The 18,035-nt window shown below is 47.9% G+C and overlaps 6 protein-coding genes across 6 annotated transcripts; 1 reads left to right on the top strand and 5 right to left on the bottom strand.

The window, feature by feature from the left end:
* Nucleotides 1-529: 529 nt before the first annotated feature.
* LOC149895927 (uncharacterized) lies at nt 530-1,451 on the bottom strand. Its single transcript, XM_090118049.1, has one exon. It carries the CDS (start codon nt 1,385-1,387, stop codon nt 557-559), a length of 831 nt encoding a protein of 276 aa, XP_089974175.1. The 5' UTR covers nt 1,388-1,451; the 3' UTR covers nt 530-556.
* A 6,634-nt stretch (nt 1,452-8,085) lies between these two features.
* Nucleotides 8,086-8,702, top strand: LOC149895926 (histone H4). Its single transcript, XM_090118176.1, has one exon. It carries the CDS (start codon nt 8,141-8,143, stop codon nt 8,450-8,452), a length of 312 nt encoding a protein of 103 aa, XP_089974302.1. The 5' UTR covers nt 8,086-8,140; the 3' UTR covers nt 8,453-8,702.
* Nucleotides 8,703-9,110: 408 nt separating this feature from the next.
* Nucleotides 9,111-9,906, bottom strand: LOC149895925 (histone H3). The gene has a single exon (XM_090118009.1). The coding sequence runs from the start codon at nt 9,817-9,819 to the stop codon at nt 9,409-9,411; it is 411 nt and encodes a 136-aa protein (XP_089974135.1). The 5' UTR covers nt 9,820-9,906; the 3' UTR covers nt 9,111-9,408.
* Nucleotides 9,907-12,667: 2,761 nt separating this feature from the next.
* LOC149895924 (histone H2B) lies at nt 12,668-13,557 on the bottom strand. Its single transcript, XM_090118123.1, has one exon. It carries the CDS (start codon nt 13,525-13,527, stop codon nt 13,153-13,155), a length of 375 nt encoding a protein of 124 aa, XP_089974249.1. The 5' UTR covers nt 13,528-13,557; the 3' UTR covers nt 12,668-13,152.
* Nucleotides 13,558-14,806: 1,249 nt separating this feature from the next.
* On the bottom strand, nt 14,807-15,658 carry LOC149895923 (histone H2A). The gene has a single exon (XM_090117981.1). The coding sequence runs from the start codon at nt 15,513-15,515 to the stop codon at nt 15,141-15,143; it is 375 nt and encodes a 124-aa protein (XP_089974107.1). The 5' UTR covers nt 15,516-15,658; the 3' UTR covers nt 14,807-15,140.
* A 1,356-nt stretch (nt 15,659-17,014) lies between these two features.
* On the bottom strand, nt 17,015-17,936 carry LOC149895922 (uncharacterized). Its single transcript, XM_090118050.1, has one exon. It carries the CDS (start codon nt 17,870-17,872, stop codon nt 17,042-17,044), a length of 831 nt encoding a protein of 276 aa, XP_089974176.1. The 5' UTR covers nt 17,873-17,936; the 3' UTR covers nt 17,015-17,041.
* Nucleotides 17,937-18,035: the final 99 nt, after the last annotated feature.

The following is an 18,035-nucleotide window of genomic DNA, read 5'->3' as shown; positions in this document are numbered from 1 at the left end:
TATTTATTCCTTATTTCATTGCGCGTCGACGGAGCCCCGCTTCGCGGGGCTCCTATTTCTGTGTAGTTTTTTTTTAAGAAACCTAACCTAACCTAACCTAACCTAAACCTAAACCTAAACCTAAACCTAACCTAACGTAAAGCTGTAGATTAGTTAGTAGTAGATTTGATTTTCTTGTTGTTATTATATTGTGCATGCATGTTGCTAGTTGCTACTATAATATATTATGATGTTACATAACTATTATGTAATTTGTAAAATTGTAATAATTGTAGTTTTATTGTGTAGGTACCTACAAGTTGCTTGTTCGTCCTCGCAAATTGGAAGGAAACGTTAACGTTCGTAGTGAGTGCGCATTCGAAAATATATGTTAGCCCTGAGAAGGGCTTTTTGGCGATAGATAATATATAATATGTATCTATTTTGCTGAGACTTGTGCCCGATGCACTCGCCGTCGCCGCTGCACTGCATAACCAGTTCCAACCTTAACCTTCCTCGAAGTCGAATTAGGTTGCGCTTGCGCTTGCGATTGATCGATTGCACGCACACCACACGTTCACTTCTTGGACGCGGCCGAGGCTTTCTTGGCGGTGGCCGCTTTGGATTTTGGCGTTGCCGCTTTCTTCGGTTTCGGTGCCTTCGGCTTCTTCGTCGGCGGTTTGGCACTCCTCTTAGCCTTCGGCGCGGCGGCCGACGCTGCTGCGGCGGGTTTTGCGGCCGCCTTGCCCGCAGCCGGCGCCTTCTTGGCGGCCGCGGCGGGCTTCTTTCTGCCTGCAGCTACTTTCTTGTCTTTCACCGCTGACGCTTTCGACTTGGACGGCGAGGACGACGAGTCTGCGGCCGCTGCTGCGGCGGCGGCTGCCGCCGCCTTCTTGGACCTGCTGCCTGCGTTGACGGCCGTCTTTTTGGCGGCCGCTTGCGCCTTGCCACCGCCGCCAGATTTGCGCACCTTGACGGCCGCCGCCGCTCCGGAGCCCTTGCCGGCGGCTCCGCTCGACGGAGAGGTCTTCTTCTTGGCCGCGGAGGACTTTGACTCCAGTTTGAACGAGCCAGATGCGCCCTTGCCCTTCGTCTGAACGAGCGTGCCGGATTCGACGGCGCCCTTGAGATATCTCCTAATGAACGGCGCCAGTTTATCCGCGTCCACCTTGTACGTGGCCGATATGTACTTCTTGATCGCCTGCAGGGAAGAGCCGCTACGCTCTTTGAGATCGCTGATAGCAGTGTTCACCATTTCCGACGTCTTCGGGTGCGCCAATCTTGCTTTGGCCGCTTTCTTGGCTCCTCCCGACGCCGCTGCTGCTGCTGCTGCTGCTGCTTTGGGCGCTTTCTTCGCGGGCGTCGACGCTGGCGCCGGAGTTTCAGTTTCGACTGCGGTGTCTGCCATTTTTGTTAATTAAAATTCAACTTTACGTCGACAATAGTATGTAATAATAATTAGTCTAAATAAGTAGTACTTAGTAGGTTTCACTGTATTCGACGTACGGTGTCGCTAGTGTAGGAATCGAATGGACGGTTTACCTCACGGGGAACCGTGCAATCGAGATACGTTTTCTCGCGGTCGCGCTTGAAACTTTTCACTAACATGCCTCCGTTCGAACGTATATTTTACGTGAAATTAACGTTTAAAAGTATACGTTTCACATGTTTCTCGTCCCTTTTGAGATCGGCCCTCGTAGTGTGCAAGCCCGCGCGACGCTCGAGGAGCGCATCGATAGCGATGGACGTTTAAATTTTGCCAAGGGCTATCCGCGTGCGCGGTGTCAACTTTAAAATTATCATTTCACCTGTAATTAAACCGATTGTCGTTTCGAAAAAGGCTCTCTCAATACACTGATATACAGACGTTAAGGTGAAACTATTCGTAATCGCCATATAATATGTTTGCGATGGTTTTTAGGGGGATGAATGTGACCTGTTGTAGAACAGCATAACGCAAACGACGACCGCGCGGCCGGCTACACACACAGTTCGGCGATCGGTCGAATATGTTTAACGTCCTTTAAATACAAAAATAATAACAATACGAATGTGCCACAATAACGAAATGACAATATTATAAATAAATGTCACATATTTGTCACAATATTATATTCACAGTCACAGGTACTAACAGCTAGTAGGTACATAGTACGCACACCACACCGCAACGCCCGCACGTTTTAATATTGTCAAAATATTATATAGGCCGCGCGAGAACGAGACTACGATTCACAATTGCGTATTTATTATAATATTATTATTGTGTTAACTTAATATCGTCGCATAATAACGCATAATAAGCAATACCTAAATAATAGACAGAGGAGTAGTAACAATATTATGACGAATCGATAATAACACGAATGTAGGTAGTTAATTAATAGTTTATTATTTACCTAATCATTAAGTTACTTATATATATCATCATCATCAACTGCAATTACGATTAATTCAATAGCGACAATGACGTATCCATGTTTTGATGAATTATTATATTGTCGTACCGTTGTAGATTCCTTAAATCTTCGTAATGCACCTGAGCGCAGTAAACATCGATTAAAGTGAAGCATTCGATTCTAGATGTCAGATTTCGATTTTTAGAGTAACGTCTCTGGTATTTATTATGTTTAGAATGGTTTATCAGTAAAATAAAATGAAATCTTAAAAAAAATTACTTTTATCGGTCATTGTGACCCCCGCGCGTAGTTCGCGCCCACGCATCGTTACGCGCACTGGCCGCGATGGAGTAGCCCGGTCGAGCTCGGCTCCCGGGCGCCCCTCCCGCCCCTTTTGGACGCAGCCCCGAAGATGGGGAATACCTGAGGCCGCCGCCGCAGAGGTCGTGCCTGACCCGGACCAGGAGGTATCACCACGGACCGCATATTTGTCGGATGCCGTGCTGATAGACCGGTTCGTTTCGTCGGGCCTCCTGTCGCGCAAGCTGCGCGGCTGGCTGGCCTCGTACATCGAGATGAGGCGAGGCGACCTGGCGCGCATACCGCCGGGCTGCCTGGAGGAGCCTTCGCCGGAAGACGAACAGGTTTTACTGGCAAAACTTGCCGTCCTCCCGATCCCTCCGGGCAAGCCACGGGCGAGGCGCCGTCGCCCCCTCAGCAGCGACGAGGAGGAGGACCAGGTCGAGTCGGCGCAGGCCAAGCGGCCTTGCCAGACTCCCGCCCTCCTCCCCGCTACACCCGCTACCACCACCGCCATGGAGACAGACACGGCCGCAGCCACACCCGTTCCGCCCACCTACGCGGCGGTAAGTGCAGGCGCCGCCGTGCCACCACTCCACCCACGCGATCCGCGCCGCCCCCGTCGTATCAACGTGGAGGCGGCCGAGGAGCCGCAACCGGGCCCGTCCGGCTTGCAGCGCGCTAGTGCGCCTGCGCAGCCGACCGCCCCCACACCGAGGGCGACAGCAGCGCCACCTAGCGCTACCGCCCCCGCATCCACCGCTGCTAGTACAGCAGCGCCACCAAGCGGCGCGCCGAAGGCGCCGCGCTACCCGCCGATCGTGGTTGAGTCGCTCCCAAATTGGGCGACTCACCTGCGAAACATTACCACCTCGCTGGGGCGACAAGTAAGTGCGCGCGCCTACGGGACCGGCGTGCGCTTCTCGCCTCAGGACGAGGTTGAATACCGGGCGGTCGACCGATACTTGCGCCGCATTCAGGAGGAGGGAGTGGAGATTTCGTGGTTCTCCTACTCCCCTGAAGCGGAGCGCAGTGTAAAGGTCGCCGTCCGTGGCCTTCCCGTTAACACCGAGCCGGAGGAGTTGATGGCCGCGCTGCGCGACCGGGGGTACGACCCTGAGTTCGCGCGGCCCATCCGCGCCCGGAAGGGGCGCCCCGGATGTATATTCTTGGTCATACTAAGAAAGACCGAGAACCTCACGCCGGGCATCTACGCAGTGAAGGAGCTGCTTTATATGCCCGGCGTCACCATTGAGGCGTGGCGCTCCAAGCGGGGCCCCGCGCAGTGCCACAGGTGCCAGGGCTTCCGGCACTCGTCGCACAATTGCCACAGGCCGCTTGCCTGTGTGCGTTGCGGCGAGAGCCATGCGACCGCGGACTGCCCGCGGCCAAGGGACGCCCCTCCGATCTGTGCCAATTGCGCGGGACCACATCCCGCCAACCACGCCTCATGCCCGGTGCTGCGGCGCGAGGCCCGCAACAAGAAGGCGGGCCCGATAGCGCGCACCACAACCACCCAGCAGCAGCCGCAGCAGCCGCGCGCCGCACCGAATGTGCGGCCCAGCGCGCCGGCGGCGCCACCCGCGCCCGTGGAGCCGGTGCCTCGTGGAGAGGCCCTCACCACGGGTCTCATGGCGGCAGCGAATAACGCCCCCGCAACTACCTCCGCAAGAAGAAACCGAAAGGGGCGCAGCGGTAAGAAGCGTTCCCGCACGCAGCCCCCTCGGGCCGCTACCGCCTCTGTGCCCCCCGCCGGCCCGCCCGCGCACATTCCGCAGGCGCCGGCGCATGCGCAACAGCGCCAGCCCGAGCGCACACGAGCGCAACCGCCGATCTCCGCTCGGGTAACTTCGGCGCAACGAACACAGCCGAACTTGCCCGAACCTGCCCGAGTACCTCAACACAGCACAGCTCGACCCAGCTCGACACAGCTCGGCTCAGCACCGGCACACCTCGACCCAGCCAAGCGGACGGTCATACGAGCGGCGTGCCAGGTGCTCCAGAGCACGATGGACGCGCTGGAGGAAGGCGCCGACCCAATACCCATCCTGATGCAGGGCCTGTTGAGTCTCGTTCAACAGTGAGTATACGCTTCATTTACTGGAACGCGAGCGGGCTCAGCAAGGAGAGAGCGACACTACTGCGCCACCTCATGCGGGAACAACGAGTAGACGTCGTCCTCCTAAACGAGACGCACTTGGGCGCGTCTGACAAACTCAGCGCGTCTGGCTACGTCTCGTACAGACAGGACGAATGCTCCCCGCTTGGGCGTAAGTACCGCGGACTTGCGATCCTTATCCGCAAGTCCATCCCTCACACCCCACTCCCCGCTTTCGCATCCCAATCCTTCTCCGCGCTCGGCATCGAGGCGGAATTTCCGGTGGGCAGGCTGCGAATGTATGCTGTATACAGGCCGCCCGGGGGGAGAGTTGACACGAACGAGGTGAAACGTCTTTTCGCCTCGAGCGTGCCGACGATCGCCGCGGGTGACTGGAACAGTAAGCATTCGCACTGGCTATCCCGCCTCGATTGTTGCAACGGCAAAGCCCTTTATAACATTATCGATTATAACGACATTGTTATAGAGGGCCCTTCCGAACCTACTCATTATCCTCGTACAGACTCCCACCAAGCGGACGTCATCGACTTCACGATTCACAATGTGATTCGCCAGTCGATGACGCAAACTGTTATTGTGGATGATCTCGGCTCAGACCACCTGCCGGTATTGGTCGAGATCACCGCAAACAGTTCCGCGCTTGCCCCATCCTACTCCCGCCGCTGTGTTAATTGGGAGTTATTTGCGAATACGCTTGAGCGCTCCACGCCCTCACGCGCGGTTTCAAGCGCCGAGGACGTGGAGATATTCGCAAATGACTTGCATGAAGCACTCAAGTCCGCTCTTTCCCAGGCCACGACACTCAAACCGTCCACGTCCATACTCCCCCCTATTCCTTCTCACATTAAAGCCCTTATCCAGAGGAAGCGAGCTCTGCGACGGCAGTGGCAGCATTCGCGCTGTCCCACCCTCAAGCGGCAACTTGCTCGTTTGCGTGAGCAAGTTAGCGATGCGCTTGAGGCGAACAGGATCGAGGGCTGGCACCGTGCGATCGACTCGGCCGCCGAGGACTGGCCCTCGCTCCACAACCTCTGTCGCAGGCTTAAATCCTCAGCCGCCCCCGCGCGCCCACTCACCGATTCCGCGGGTAATTATATATACGCCCCTCAGGGTCGCGCTGACTTGTTCGCCGAACATCTGGCACAAGTTTTTCAGCCGAACCCCCTGACGCCGTCGAGCGCCGCCCACGCAGCAGTGGTGAACGAACACCTATCAGGTTTTCTAGCATCACCGATACCGCCCGCTGAGGAAGTATTCTTCACCTCCCCGTCCGCCGTCCGCCGTGCGATTTCGCGTACAAAGTTGCGCAAAGCGCCCGGTGAGGACGGCGTGACGAACGAATCCCTTCGCCACCTCCCCCGTAAAACAGTCGCGGCTTTGTCGCGGCTGTTTAACGGTATATTGCGCGCCGGTCATTTCCCTTCAGTGTGGAAAACCGGTCGCGTAATAATGATCCCCAAACCCGGCAAGAATGCCTCCTTAGCGGGCAGTTATCGACCCATCACCTTGTTGAGCACAGTCTCCAAAGTGTTCGAGTCACTACTGCTGCCTATGCTGCGTCCGTACGTGTCGCCGCGCGCTGAGCAATTCGGCTTTCGCTCGGCACACAGTACCACCCTTCAGGTATCTAGAGTATTGCACCATGTTAGCTCCGCCTTGAACAGGAATGAGAGAGCGGTCGCAATATTCCTAGATATCGAAAAGGCTTTCGACCGCGTCTGGCACGAGGGTCTTATATATAAGATCCTTACCACTACCCAATGCCCCGCGCGGCTCGTGAGGATATTGCACTCCTTCCTCACGGACCGCTCCTTTCACGTTTCCGTGTCCCCCGCCATTTCCCGAAACCACTCTGTGCAGGCGGGTGTCCCGCAGGGCAGCTGTTTATCGCCCGCGCTATACTCCGCCTACACAGATGACTTCCCCTCCCCCGCGCCAAATTCTAATCAAATCCTCGCGCTATACGCCGACGATGTAGCTTTAATCGCCGCATCGTTGAATACAACGCATGCGATGGTTAAGGCGCAACGCTGGCTTGATGAGTTGCCTGCGTATTTCGATCGTTGGCGGATATCTGTTAACGCGCGAAAGACACAGGTGATTCGGTTCGGTGGTTTGACTCCCTCCCACCAACTCACTCTGGCTGGTGAGCAGATCCCATGGTCCGATACCGTCCTTTACCTAGGTGTAACTATTGATTGCCGGCTTCGCTTTAACAGCCACGTGAAGCAGGTAATTAACAAGTGCAAAGCCGCCCACGCCATACTTCGTCCGGTGTTATACTCTGAACTCCCGCTGCGTATAAAGGTAAGCGTTTATAAAACCTACCTACGGCCGCTCCTCACGTACGCCGCGCCCGCCTGGTATGTGTATGTGTGTGAAAGCCTGCGCCGCAAAATGCGTGCGCGGCAGTCACTCGCATTACGCGCTATCGTCGGTGCGCCGAGGTATGTGAGAAACGAGCTAATACGTAGCGATCTCGGTGTAGAAACGCTGGATGAGTTTATCCTTCGTCTCTCCCAAAACATGTTCTCGCGGGCGGACGCCTCCTCTCATCCCCATCTCCGAGAGATTGCTCCGCACCGCGCCATTCCCGGGTCGCGTCGTCCGAATCCGCGCGATCTACTACCACCCCCCTCTCCTAAGGCGAACACGCCGTCCTCACCACCGGCATTGCAAACAATGCCGGCACCATACACTGCGCCTCCAGCGCCACCTACCGCCCACGCACTCTGTGCGCCCCTCACTACTCCCTCCTACCAAACCTACTCCCACGCGCAAATAGCGCAATCCTATACAACGCCCCCACCCACGCAAGCTTCGCCTGCGACGGCGCTTCCTATCGCGCCGTCTGTCGCCTCACCCTGCATAACTCCTACACAGTCGGTACACAACGTACCCAGCCAATCCACCGCCCACTCCCACGCGCAATTGGCGCCTCCTATCACACCCATCGGTTTTGTGTCGCTCCCGGGTTCCCTGTCCGTCCCCGGCTTAGACACAAGTCTAAGACGGGCTCGTAAAACCAAACACAGGTCGGTCGAGTCTTCGCAAAATGCGAAAAGGTTTAAAAAGTCGGGCACAGTCTCCTATACTGTGCCCCAAATAACTAACACTTTTATTCCCAAACAGGGCGATTCGTCCTCCCAGTAACCCGCCCGTATTAGCGGGCGGCGCCATACACCTGCTGCAGAGGACGAATCGTCCTGAACAGCATCCCCCACGCAGCCTCCTAACGGAGGCCGCGTGTGTGAAGACCCTTGCTGCTGCGAAGCGCACAAGCTTTCGGGCACGCAGCGAGTAAGCAAGTAAACGAGTAGAATAACGCAAGACAGTCGGCGATATGACAGGCCGCGGTAAAGGAGGCAAGGGGCTCGGAAAAGGTGGCGCTAAGCGGCACAGGAAGGTGCTCCGTGACAACATCCAGGGTATCACGAAGCCCGCGATCCGTCGTCTCGCTCGCAGGGGTGGCGTCAAGCGTATATCCGGTTTGATATACGAAGAGACGCGCGGCGTTCTCAAGGTATTCCTCGAGAACGTGATCCGTGACGCCGTCACTTACACCGAGCACGCAAAGAGGAAGACCGTCACCGCAATGGACGTCGTGTACGCGCTGAAACGTCAGGGACGTACCCTCTACGGATTCGGCGGTTAATTAATTGTGTTACTTCAAAGATCGTCCGTCCGTTCGTACGTACGTCAATAATTCTTCCATGCAATCGATTCGGCCTTTTAATAATTATTATTCTTGGTACGAATAAAGATGGGCGTACGACCACCACGGCGATGATTTTGAAACAAACAAATTAACAACAAAAAGGCCCTTTTCAGGGCCGCATACGATTCATTAATTCCACAATATTATATATTATTGTATTATGGATATGTTTCCCCACGCGCGCAAAACTACAACACTCACTATCATTTCACTTGTACTCTATTATCTCTCTATTATTATGTGTGCTAAATTTCATTGTAATCGGTTCAACACATACATACATACGTCCATCCATCAACAACTTTCGCATTTATAATCTTCTTATATATAAAAATGAATCGCAAAATGTGTTGGTAAGCGCATAACTCGAAAACGGCTGAACCGATTTCGATAATTCTTTTTTTATTATATTCCTGGAAGTACGAGGATGGTTTTTATGTAGAGAAAACGTAAACATGTACCACGGGCGAAGCCGGGGCGGACCGCTAGTATTAAATAAAACTATTTCATAAGAAGAATTTAAAGTTAATGGCTACTGAATGATTACATTACTAAAATCTAAAATTCATCAGGTAGGTAAGTTTTCTGTTTATAATAGTAATATAATAATATTAATACATTTTATCATTCTCATAACAATATTATCATTATATTATTAGATATTTCGTTGTATGTTTCCGTTACTGCACAGTGGAAAACGTTTATAGTTAGGTTAGGTACCTACTATTAAAATGAATCACGTGCGGCCCTGAAAAGGGCCTTTTTTTTTTAACATTCGATGTCCGATGACGTGTCCTCTGTGCTATGTCATGTTATGTTATGTTATTTCATATTGAAACCACACACCACACGACACGACACGAGACACGAACAATGCAAACAACAAACGGATCTTAGGCGCGTTCACCACGGATACGGCGGGCCAATTGAATGTCCTTTGGCATAATGGTCACTCTCTTAGCGTGTATAGCGCACAGATTGGTGTCTTCAAATAGACCTACGAGGTACGCTTCGCTCGCCTCCTGCAGGGCCATGACGGCCGAGCTCTGGAAGCGGAGGTCGGTCTTGAAGTCCTGCGCTATCTCACGAACGAGACGTTGGAACGGCAACTTGCGGATCAGTAGCTCAGTGCTCTTCTGGTAGCGACGAATCTCACGCAGAGCAACCGTGCCGGGCCTGTAGCGATGGGGCTTCTTCACGCCACCGGTTGCGGGCGCACTCTTGCGGGCCGCTTTGGTGGCGAGCTGCTTCCTCGGCGCCTTTCCACCGGTGGACTTGCGAGCGGTCTGCTTTGTGCGAGCCATTGTGACCGGGGGGCTTGTTCGAAATTCGAATTCACTATATTTATTATAGAGAAATAAAACAACAAATACGACCGCACGGAGAAGTGGTTGCGCTTCGAATGAATACGAAAACGGGTACGACGCCGTTTTTATAAACACATTAGGTACACTCGTCTCCGTTTCGTTATTCATCGTAGTCGAGTGCGAGAGAGACATCGATAAGTAACCGTTCGCGCGGTGTGTATGTCGAGAAAAGAGAGATAAAATAATAATAATCAAAGTTTTGTGTTGGATTTGCACGATTCCTGATGCAAAATTAACTACTCGAACTCGAAAACAAAAAAAAAAAACGATCTTCAATGTGCAATGTGCAATCTGCACTGTCATAATATTGTCAATGTCATACACAGCCCATGTCATAATATTGTTATGTTCGTCATTATGGTATGGTCGTACTGGATCTATTCATTAAATTTACATGTACCTTATCCAAAATGGATACAGTCGGGCACAGTCTCCTATACTGTGCCCCAATCGACAAATATTTTTCTTCCCAAACAGGGCGATTCGTCCTCCCATTAACCCGCCCGTATTAGCGGGCGGCGCCATACACCTGCTGCAGAGGACGAATCGTCCTGAACAGCATCCCCCACGCAGCCTCCTAACGGAGGCCGCGTGTGTGAAGACCCTTGCTGCCAAAATGGATGGAAATTATTCTACTTTTTTATTTTACTTCATACATACTCTACATAGGTGCAAAGTTTCATAAAAATGCGTTCAAAAATAAAATATGTCTTGGTTATTGCTTGATTACAAGATTAAAGAATTATTATTTTCTACTTTTTAGTGGTATGTATCTAACTTGAAAGCGTGTTTTTTAGTTTTTCAAACTATATTTATTTTACTTCATACTCTACATAGGTATTTTCGTATACCAAAACAAAACAGCACTAAAAAAAAAAAAAAAAAATACCAACAAATACATAATACGTTCATAATATACCTAACTAGAAATTCGCCGCGGCCTCGTTCGGTTGCAAATTTTATGAACATTTAAAAATTATATCTATTAAAATAAACCGCATCAAAATCCGTTGCGCCGTTTTTGAGATCTCGAGTAATCTTCAACTTGATTATTCCATAAGAAAGGAAAATTTCTATAAGACAGGAGAATTTTTATAAGTCCGGAAAATTTCTATAAGTCAGGAACATTTATATAAGCCAGGAAAATTTCTATACGTCAGGAAAAATTTCTATAAGGTGGAAAAGGATAGGTTAGGTTAGGTTAGGTTACGTTAGGTTACGTTAGGTTAGGTTAGGTTAGGTTAGGTTAGGTTAGGTTAGGTTAGGTTAGGTTAGGTTAGGTTAGGTTAGGTTAGGTTAGGTTAGGTTAGGTTAGGTTAGGTTAGGTTAGGTTAGGTTAGGTTAGGTTAGGTTAGGTTAGGAGAGGTTAGGTTAGGTTAGGTTAGGTTAGGTTAGGTTAGGTTAGGAGAGGTTAGGTTAGGTTAGGTTAGGAGAGGTTAGGTTAGGTTAGGTTAGGTTAGGTTAGGTTAGGTTAGGTTACGTTAGGTTAGGTTACGTTAGGTTACGTTAGGTTACGTTAGGTTAGGAGAGGTTAGGTTACGTTAGGTTAGGTTAGGTTAGGTTAGGTTACGTTAGGTTACGTTAGGTTACGTTAGGTTAGGAGAGGTTAGGTTAGGTTAGGTTAGGTTAGGTTAGGTTACGTTAGGTTAGGTTAGGTTAGGTTAGGTTACGTTAGGTTACGTTAGGTTAGGTTAGGTTAGGTTACGTTAGGTTAGGTTAGGTTAGGTTAGGTTAGGTTAGGTTAGGTTAGGTTAGGAGAGGTTAGGTTAGGTTAGGTTAGGTTAGGTTAGGTTAGGTTAGGTTAGGTTAGGTTAGGTTGGGTTAGGTTGGGTTAGGTTAGGAGAGGTTAGGTTAGGTTAGGAGAGGTTAGGTTAGGTTAGGTTAGGTTAGGTTAGGAAAAATTTTCTCAGTCCGGAAAATTTCCATACACCAGGAAAATTTCTATACGTCCGGAAAAATACTACTGAACCGATTACAATGAAATTTAGCACACATATAGAAGGTAACTTGGATTAACACATAGGGTAGGTTTTATCCCGGAAATCCCGCGGGAACGGGAACTATGCGGGTTTTCCTTTGAAAACGCGGGCGAAGCCGCGGGCGGAAATCTAGTACAAAATATTAATTTACCAAAACTATTGCAAAACACAAAACTATATAAATATAACAGAAAATCGGTTTGAATGTCTGTCCGTGTGTGCTATATTCCCTATATAAATTTGTATAATTAAAACTAGAGAACCGATTTTGATGCGGTTTATTTCAATAGATAGGCTGCATCTCGAGGAAGCTTTTAGTATATATAATTTGTTACGTTCTGAACAATGCAGGCACAGCCGCGGGCGATAACTAATCAATCTACCATTTATTTGTTAAACAGTTATTAAAAAAAAAATAACTTCAAATTAACTGTACAAGTTTAATTATTTCTCCATTTAATAATTAATATTATTAATTTTTTGTTGTATATCAATTAAATTTACGTTTTGACATAAGGCTGAGGTAAAATAACAGTACAGACTACAGTCGAATTGGGAATCATCAAGGAGGATTTTATTTAATATCTTAACTTAATTAAAGATATGAAACCTTATTTGTGTTAAACTTTTTTATTTTTTTAAATTGACACCAATAAATCAAACTGACGATGTCTGTCAAAATAAATATAATATTGATTCAAAGATAGTACATGAAATCGCATTGCGTTGTTATATTAATATATAAGTAATAAAATGGTTGTGAGTGAAAAAAAATTATGTAACATGTATAAAAATATCGAGCCAAATCATGATGGTATATAATTTATTATGAATTTGTTTTTATTTGTCATCATCAAAACTACTGGACCGATTTTGATGAAATTTGGCACAGGCAATCTTTAGACGCTGAGAAAGAACATACATAGGCTACTTTTTATTATTGCGAAATAATATGTACCACGGGCGAAGCCCTAGTTTGTAAATAAAATAAAATAAATCATACCCACAAAATATGACCAACGTTAATAATTATTGTTGAACGTATAATTCGAAATTCGAATTTCAAAATTACAACTTTAGGTTTTTTTTTTCTCACTGCTGTTGTTCGTGTTGGAGAAACGTATTTTTGGCGTGTACACACACACACAATTCATTCATGAAATATATTGTGGCCCTGAAAAGGGCCGTTGTTGTTTTGATAGTATATAATAATAATAAACACAAAACGCGAGCGAGCGGGCGTTCGATAAGTCGAACACGCCACGCCGTTGTCCCGACGACCGCTCACCGCTCACTTGGAGCTCGTGTACTTGGTGACAGCCTTTGTGCCCTCGCTGACCGCGTGCTTGGCGAGCTCGCCGGGCAGCAGCAGCCGCACGGAGGTTTGCACCTCTCGCGACGTGATGGTCGACCGCTTGTTGTAGTGAGCGAGCCGGGACGCCTCCGCGGCGATGCGCTCGAAAATGTCGTTCACGAACGAGTTCATGATGGACATGGCCTTCGAGGAGATACCGGTGTCGGGGTGGACCTGCTTGAGCACCTTGTAAATGTAAATGGCGTAGCTCTCCTTCCTCTTGTGCTTCTTCTTTTTCTTGTCAGACTTGGAGATGTTCTTCTGCGCTTTTCCGGACTTCTTGGCGGCCTTTCCACTCGTTTTTGGCGGCATGTTGCTTGTTGTAGTATAAGTACAATCAATTGAAACTGTATATTCCAAATTTTTTCCGTTTCTGTATAAAACCGGTCCAGATCGCGCCACACGGCGTTACGGCCGTCGGTTAGTAATGCGAGCTAGCACTTTTGGTTATCGGCCAATACCGTGGAGCGTAAGCGTCCCCTCCACACAGTGGGCGGTGAACATGCGGTGAATCATTTAGATGTTTACATTTGGCATTTTATTTTTTTTTTAAATCACATAAGGCTAAGGTAAAATAACAGTACAGACTACAGTCGAATTGGGAATCATCAAGGAGGGTTTTATTTTAAAATATGTATCTTAATTAAAGATAATATATGAAACCTTATTTGTGTTAAACTTTTTTATTTTTTTTAATTGACACCAATAAATCAAACTGACGATGTCTGTCAAAATAAATATAATATTGATATTATAATATTGATTGATTGAAATTTGGTATAGAGATATTTTGATACCCGAGAAAGGACATAAGATAGGTTTTATCCCGGAAATCCTACGGGAAAGGGTTTTTCTTTAAATAAATCAAATTTTACTTGATTTAATATTTATTTAAATTTCCAGCTTACACAATACGAAGTATGAAAACAGTTGCTCGCCTCCCTACTTTCAATATTCCAAGTTTCCCGCTTGACGAAAACGAAGTGACTTGCGCAATCATCTAGAAAACACAATATAGGTATTGTCCTCTGCAGAAAGGAGAAATAGTCCAGTATCAGCTTCGAATACGTACATCGAGCAGATATTTGTCACAATAGTAAGATTCAATTTACATAATTTATCTTAATCTTCAGGATAGGAAAACAATCATATTATAAAGCTGAAGAGTTTGTTTGTTTATTTGAACACGCTAATCTCAGGAACTACTAATCGAATTTCAGAAATTATTTCGGTGTTAGATAGCCCATTTATCGAGGAAGGCTATAGGCTATAATATAATATAATCACGCTAAGACCAATAGGAGCGGAGCAATGCGGGTGAAACCGCGGGGCACAGCTAGTTATTATAATATATATTACAAACAAACATAAAATGAAACGGAACGGATTTTGATGCGTTCAACAAGAAGGGGTTTATTATAAACTAAACAATTAAACATCTATAATAATTATTATGTATAATTCTTATCTACATAATATATCCTAATATTATAAAGCTGAAGAGTTTGTTTGTTTGTTTGAACGCGCTAATCTCAGGAACTACTGATCAAATACAAAAATGCCATTATAAATTAAATTAAAAAGACTCAAATGAATGTTACTTTTTTTAATACGGGTACGGTTCTAGGGTTAAAGGCTATATTATAATATAATATTAAATGCGGGTGAAACCGCGGAGCGCAGCTAGTTTATTGTACATAGATTAATATTATTCATGTTCTGGTGTACGTGTCAAATGGTAAACGATCACTGAAGAGATGAGAGTTTAGGCTGCTAGAAACTCTATCTATCGTTGTTGTCAAGACATATATTGCGGCCCTGAAAAGGGCCTTTTGAACAATTCATAATAATATTATGATGAACATACATAAAAATATGTAATTGTATCGTTATTGGTAAATGCAATGCAATGCAATGCAATCCAATTAGGCCTTCTTCTCCGTCTTCTTGGGCAGCAGCACAGCCTGAATGTTAGGCAATACACCGCCCTGTGCTATGGTCACGCCGGAGAGGAGCTTGTTCAGCTCTTCGTCGTTACGTATGGCCAATTGCAGATGTCTCGGAATAATTCTAGTCTTCTTGTTGTCGCGCGCCGCGTTGCCGGCCAACTCGAGAACTTCAGCCGCCAGGTACTCCATCACGGCCGCCAGGTAGACCGGGGCACCGGCGCCCACGCGCTCCGCGTAATTGCCCTTCCTGAGCAATCTGTGAATACGGCCGACGGGGAACTGCAGACCGGCACGGTTGGAACGTGACTTTGCCTTCCCCTTCACTTTACCGCCTTTACCGCGTCCAGACATTATTTACGGTTTTCTTCTTTGACAGTATAATAAACGAAAAACTGATACGTACAACGATACGCGCCGATCACTAAAGTATGTTTTTTTTAAACATTACCATCGGATTTAATATATATTGTACCGTGTACGGCTACGCGTCCTAGTGATTGCGGTGGGCATGACGCCGTGAAATGCGAGCGAACACAAACGACGAGCGATGCGCAGTGAACACGACCGTGTCAAATAATAATAATATATTGTTATGTACAATATAATATTTTATTTATTTACAAAATGTTAATTTTTTTTTTCGCATTTCACACACAAACAATATTTAAGCATCTTTTAATTAATATTATTTTTTTTTTTGATTCGGTGTACAGCATCCCCAAATATTATTATTACTCATATTATATAAAAATGAATCGCAAAATGTGTTGGTAAGCGCATAACTCGGGAACGGCTGAACCGATTTCGATAATTCTTTTTTTTTTTTATTATATTCCTTGAAGTACGAGGATGGTTTTTATGTAGAGAAAACGTAAATATGTACCTACCACGGGCGAAGCCGGGGCGGACCGCTAGTTACTCATAATAATAACGATTAGTTGATTGTTTTTAAAGTAACTTGTCAGGTGACAGAAACAGACTGTGTTGTCTAGACAACCATCAATAATTAGGTATTAATAATAATTATTCATAGCAGTAGGTATGTATAGATTTTAGAGAGTAGGTATTTAGTAAGTTTCGGTAAAATGTACTATCGGGAGTCGGGCGTCGGGCGGGCGGTCGGTCGGGCGGCGTGCGCTGGTGTGGGGCGGGCGGGCGGTGTCTGTGCTGTGTCTGTGTCTGTGTCTGTGTCTGTCTGTGTGGTAGCGTGTTGCAGTGTGCGATGAATAGTTACATAATATTTTATTTTGCAAGTTGAAGGTAAAAAGTAACGTGTGTGTTTACCGTACGTATTACGTAGGTATATTTTGATGTTTTTTTTTATTTATTCCTTATTTCATTGCGCGTCGACGGAGCCCCGCTTCGCGGGGCTCCTATTTCTGTGTAGTTTTTTTTTAAGAAACCTAACCTAACCTAACCTAACCTAAACCTAAACCTAAACCTAAACCTAACCTAACGTAAAGCTGTAGATTAGTTAGTAGTAGATTTGATTTTCTTGTTGTTATTATATTGTGCATGCATGTTGCTAGTTGCTACTATAATATATTATGATGTTACATAACTATTATGTAATTTGTAAAATTGTAATAATTGTAGTTTTATTGTGTAGGTACCTACAAGTTGCTTGTTCGTCCTCGCAAATTGGAAGGAAACGTTAACGTTCGTAGTGAGTGCGCATTCGAAAATATATGTTAGCCCTGAGAAGGGCTTTTTGGCGATAGATAATATATAATATGTATCTATTTTGCTGAGACTTGTGCCCGATGCACTCGCCGTCGCCGCTGCACTGCATAACCAGTTCCAACCTTAACCTTCCTCGAAGTCGAATTAGGTTGCGCTTGCGCTTGCGATTGATCGATTGCACGCACACCACACGTTCACTTCTTGGACGCGGCCGAGGCTTTCTTGGCGGTGGCCGCTTTGGATTTTGGCGTTGCCGCTTTCTTCGGTTTCGGTGCCTTCGGCTTCTTCGTCGGCGGTTTGGCACTCCTCTTAGCCTTCGGCGCGGCGGCCGACGCTGCTGCGGCGGGTTTTGCGGCCGCCTTGCCCGCAGCCGGCGCCTTCTTGGCGGCCGCGGCGGGCTTCTTTCTGCCTGCAGCTACTTTCTTGTCTTTCACCGCTGACGCTTTCGACTTGGACGGCGAGGACGACGAGTCTGCGGCCGCTGCTGCGGCGGCGGCTGCCGCCGCCTTCTTGGACCTGCTGCCTGCGTTGACGGCCGTCTTTTTGGCGGCCGCTTGCGCCTTGCCACCGCCGCCAGATTTGCGCACCTTGACGGCCGCCGCCGCTCCGGAGCCCTTGCCGGCGGCTCCGCTCGACGGAGAGGTCTTCTTCTTGGCCGCGGAGGACTTTGACTCCAGTTTGAACGAGCCAGATGCGCCCTTGCCCTTCGTCTGAACGAGCGTGCCGGATTCGACGGCGCCCTTGAGATATCTCCTAATGAACGGCGCCAGTTTATCCGCGTCCACCTTGTACGTGGCCGATATGTACTTCTTGATCGCCTGCAGGGAAGAGCCGCTACGCTCTTTGAGATCGCTGATAGCAGTGTTCACCATTTCCGACGTCTTCGGGTGCGCCAATCTTGCTTTGGCCGCTTTCTTGGCTCCTCCCGACGCCGCTGCTGCTGCTGCTGCTGCTGCTTTGGGCGCTTTCTTCGCGGGCGTCGACGCTGGCGCCGGAGTTTCAGTTTCGACTGCGGTGTCTGCCATTTTTGTTAATTAAAATTCAACTTTACGTCGACAATAGTATGTAATAATAATTAGTCTAAATAAGTAGTACTTAGTAGGTTTCACTGTATTCGACGTACGGTGTCGCTAGTGTAGGAATCGAATGGACGGTTTACCTCACGGGGAACCGTGCAATCGAGATACG

This window comes from Colias eurytheme, chromosome 29, assembly GCF_061535395.1.
Source record: "Colias eurytheme isolate Ceu_HAF_F1 chromosome 29, ilColEury1 Martin Lab GWU primary, whole genome shotgun sequence".
NCBI lineage: Eukaryota > Metazoa > Arthropoda > Insecta > Lepidoptera > Pieridae > Colias > Colias eurytheme.
The sequence above is the reverse complement of the archived record's forward strand: the minus strand, read 5'-3'. Positions and strand labels throughout refer to the sequence as shown.

Bases quoted from the DNA above. Each gene is read 5' to 3' on its own strand.
- LOC149895926 (XM_090118176.1), top strand. From the start codon at position 8,141: ATGACAGGCCGCGGTAAAGGAGGCAAGGGGCTCGGAAAAGGTGGCGCT.
- LOC149895925 (XM_090118009.1), bottom strand. From the start codon at position 9,819: ATGGCTCGCACAAAGCAGACCGCTCGCAAGTCCACCGGTGGAAAGGCG.
- LOC149895922 (XM_090118050.1), bottom strand. From the start codon at position 17,872: ATGGCAGACACCGCAGTCGAAACTGAAACTCCGGCGCCAGCGTCGACG.
- LOC149895923 (XM_090117981.1), bottom strand. From the start codon at position 15,515: ATGTCTGGACGCGGTAAAGGCGGTAAAGTGAAGGGGAAGGCAAAGTCA.
- LOC149895927 (XM_090118049.1), bottom strand. From the start codon at position 1,387: ATGGCAGACACCGCAGTCGAAACTGAAACTCCGGCGCCAGCGTCGACG.
- LOC149895924 (XM_090118123.1), bottom strand. From the start codon at position 13,527: ATGCCGCCAAAAACGAGTGGAAAGGCCGCCAAGAAGTCCGGAAAAGCG.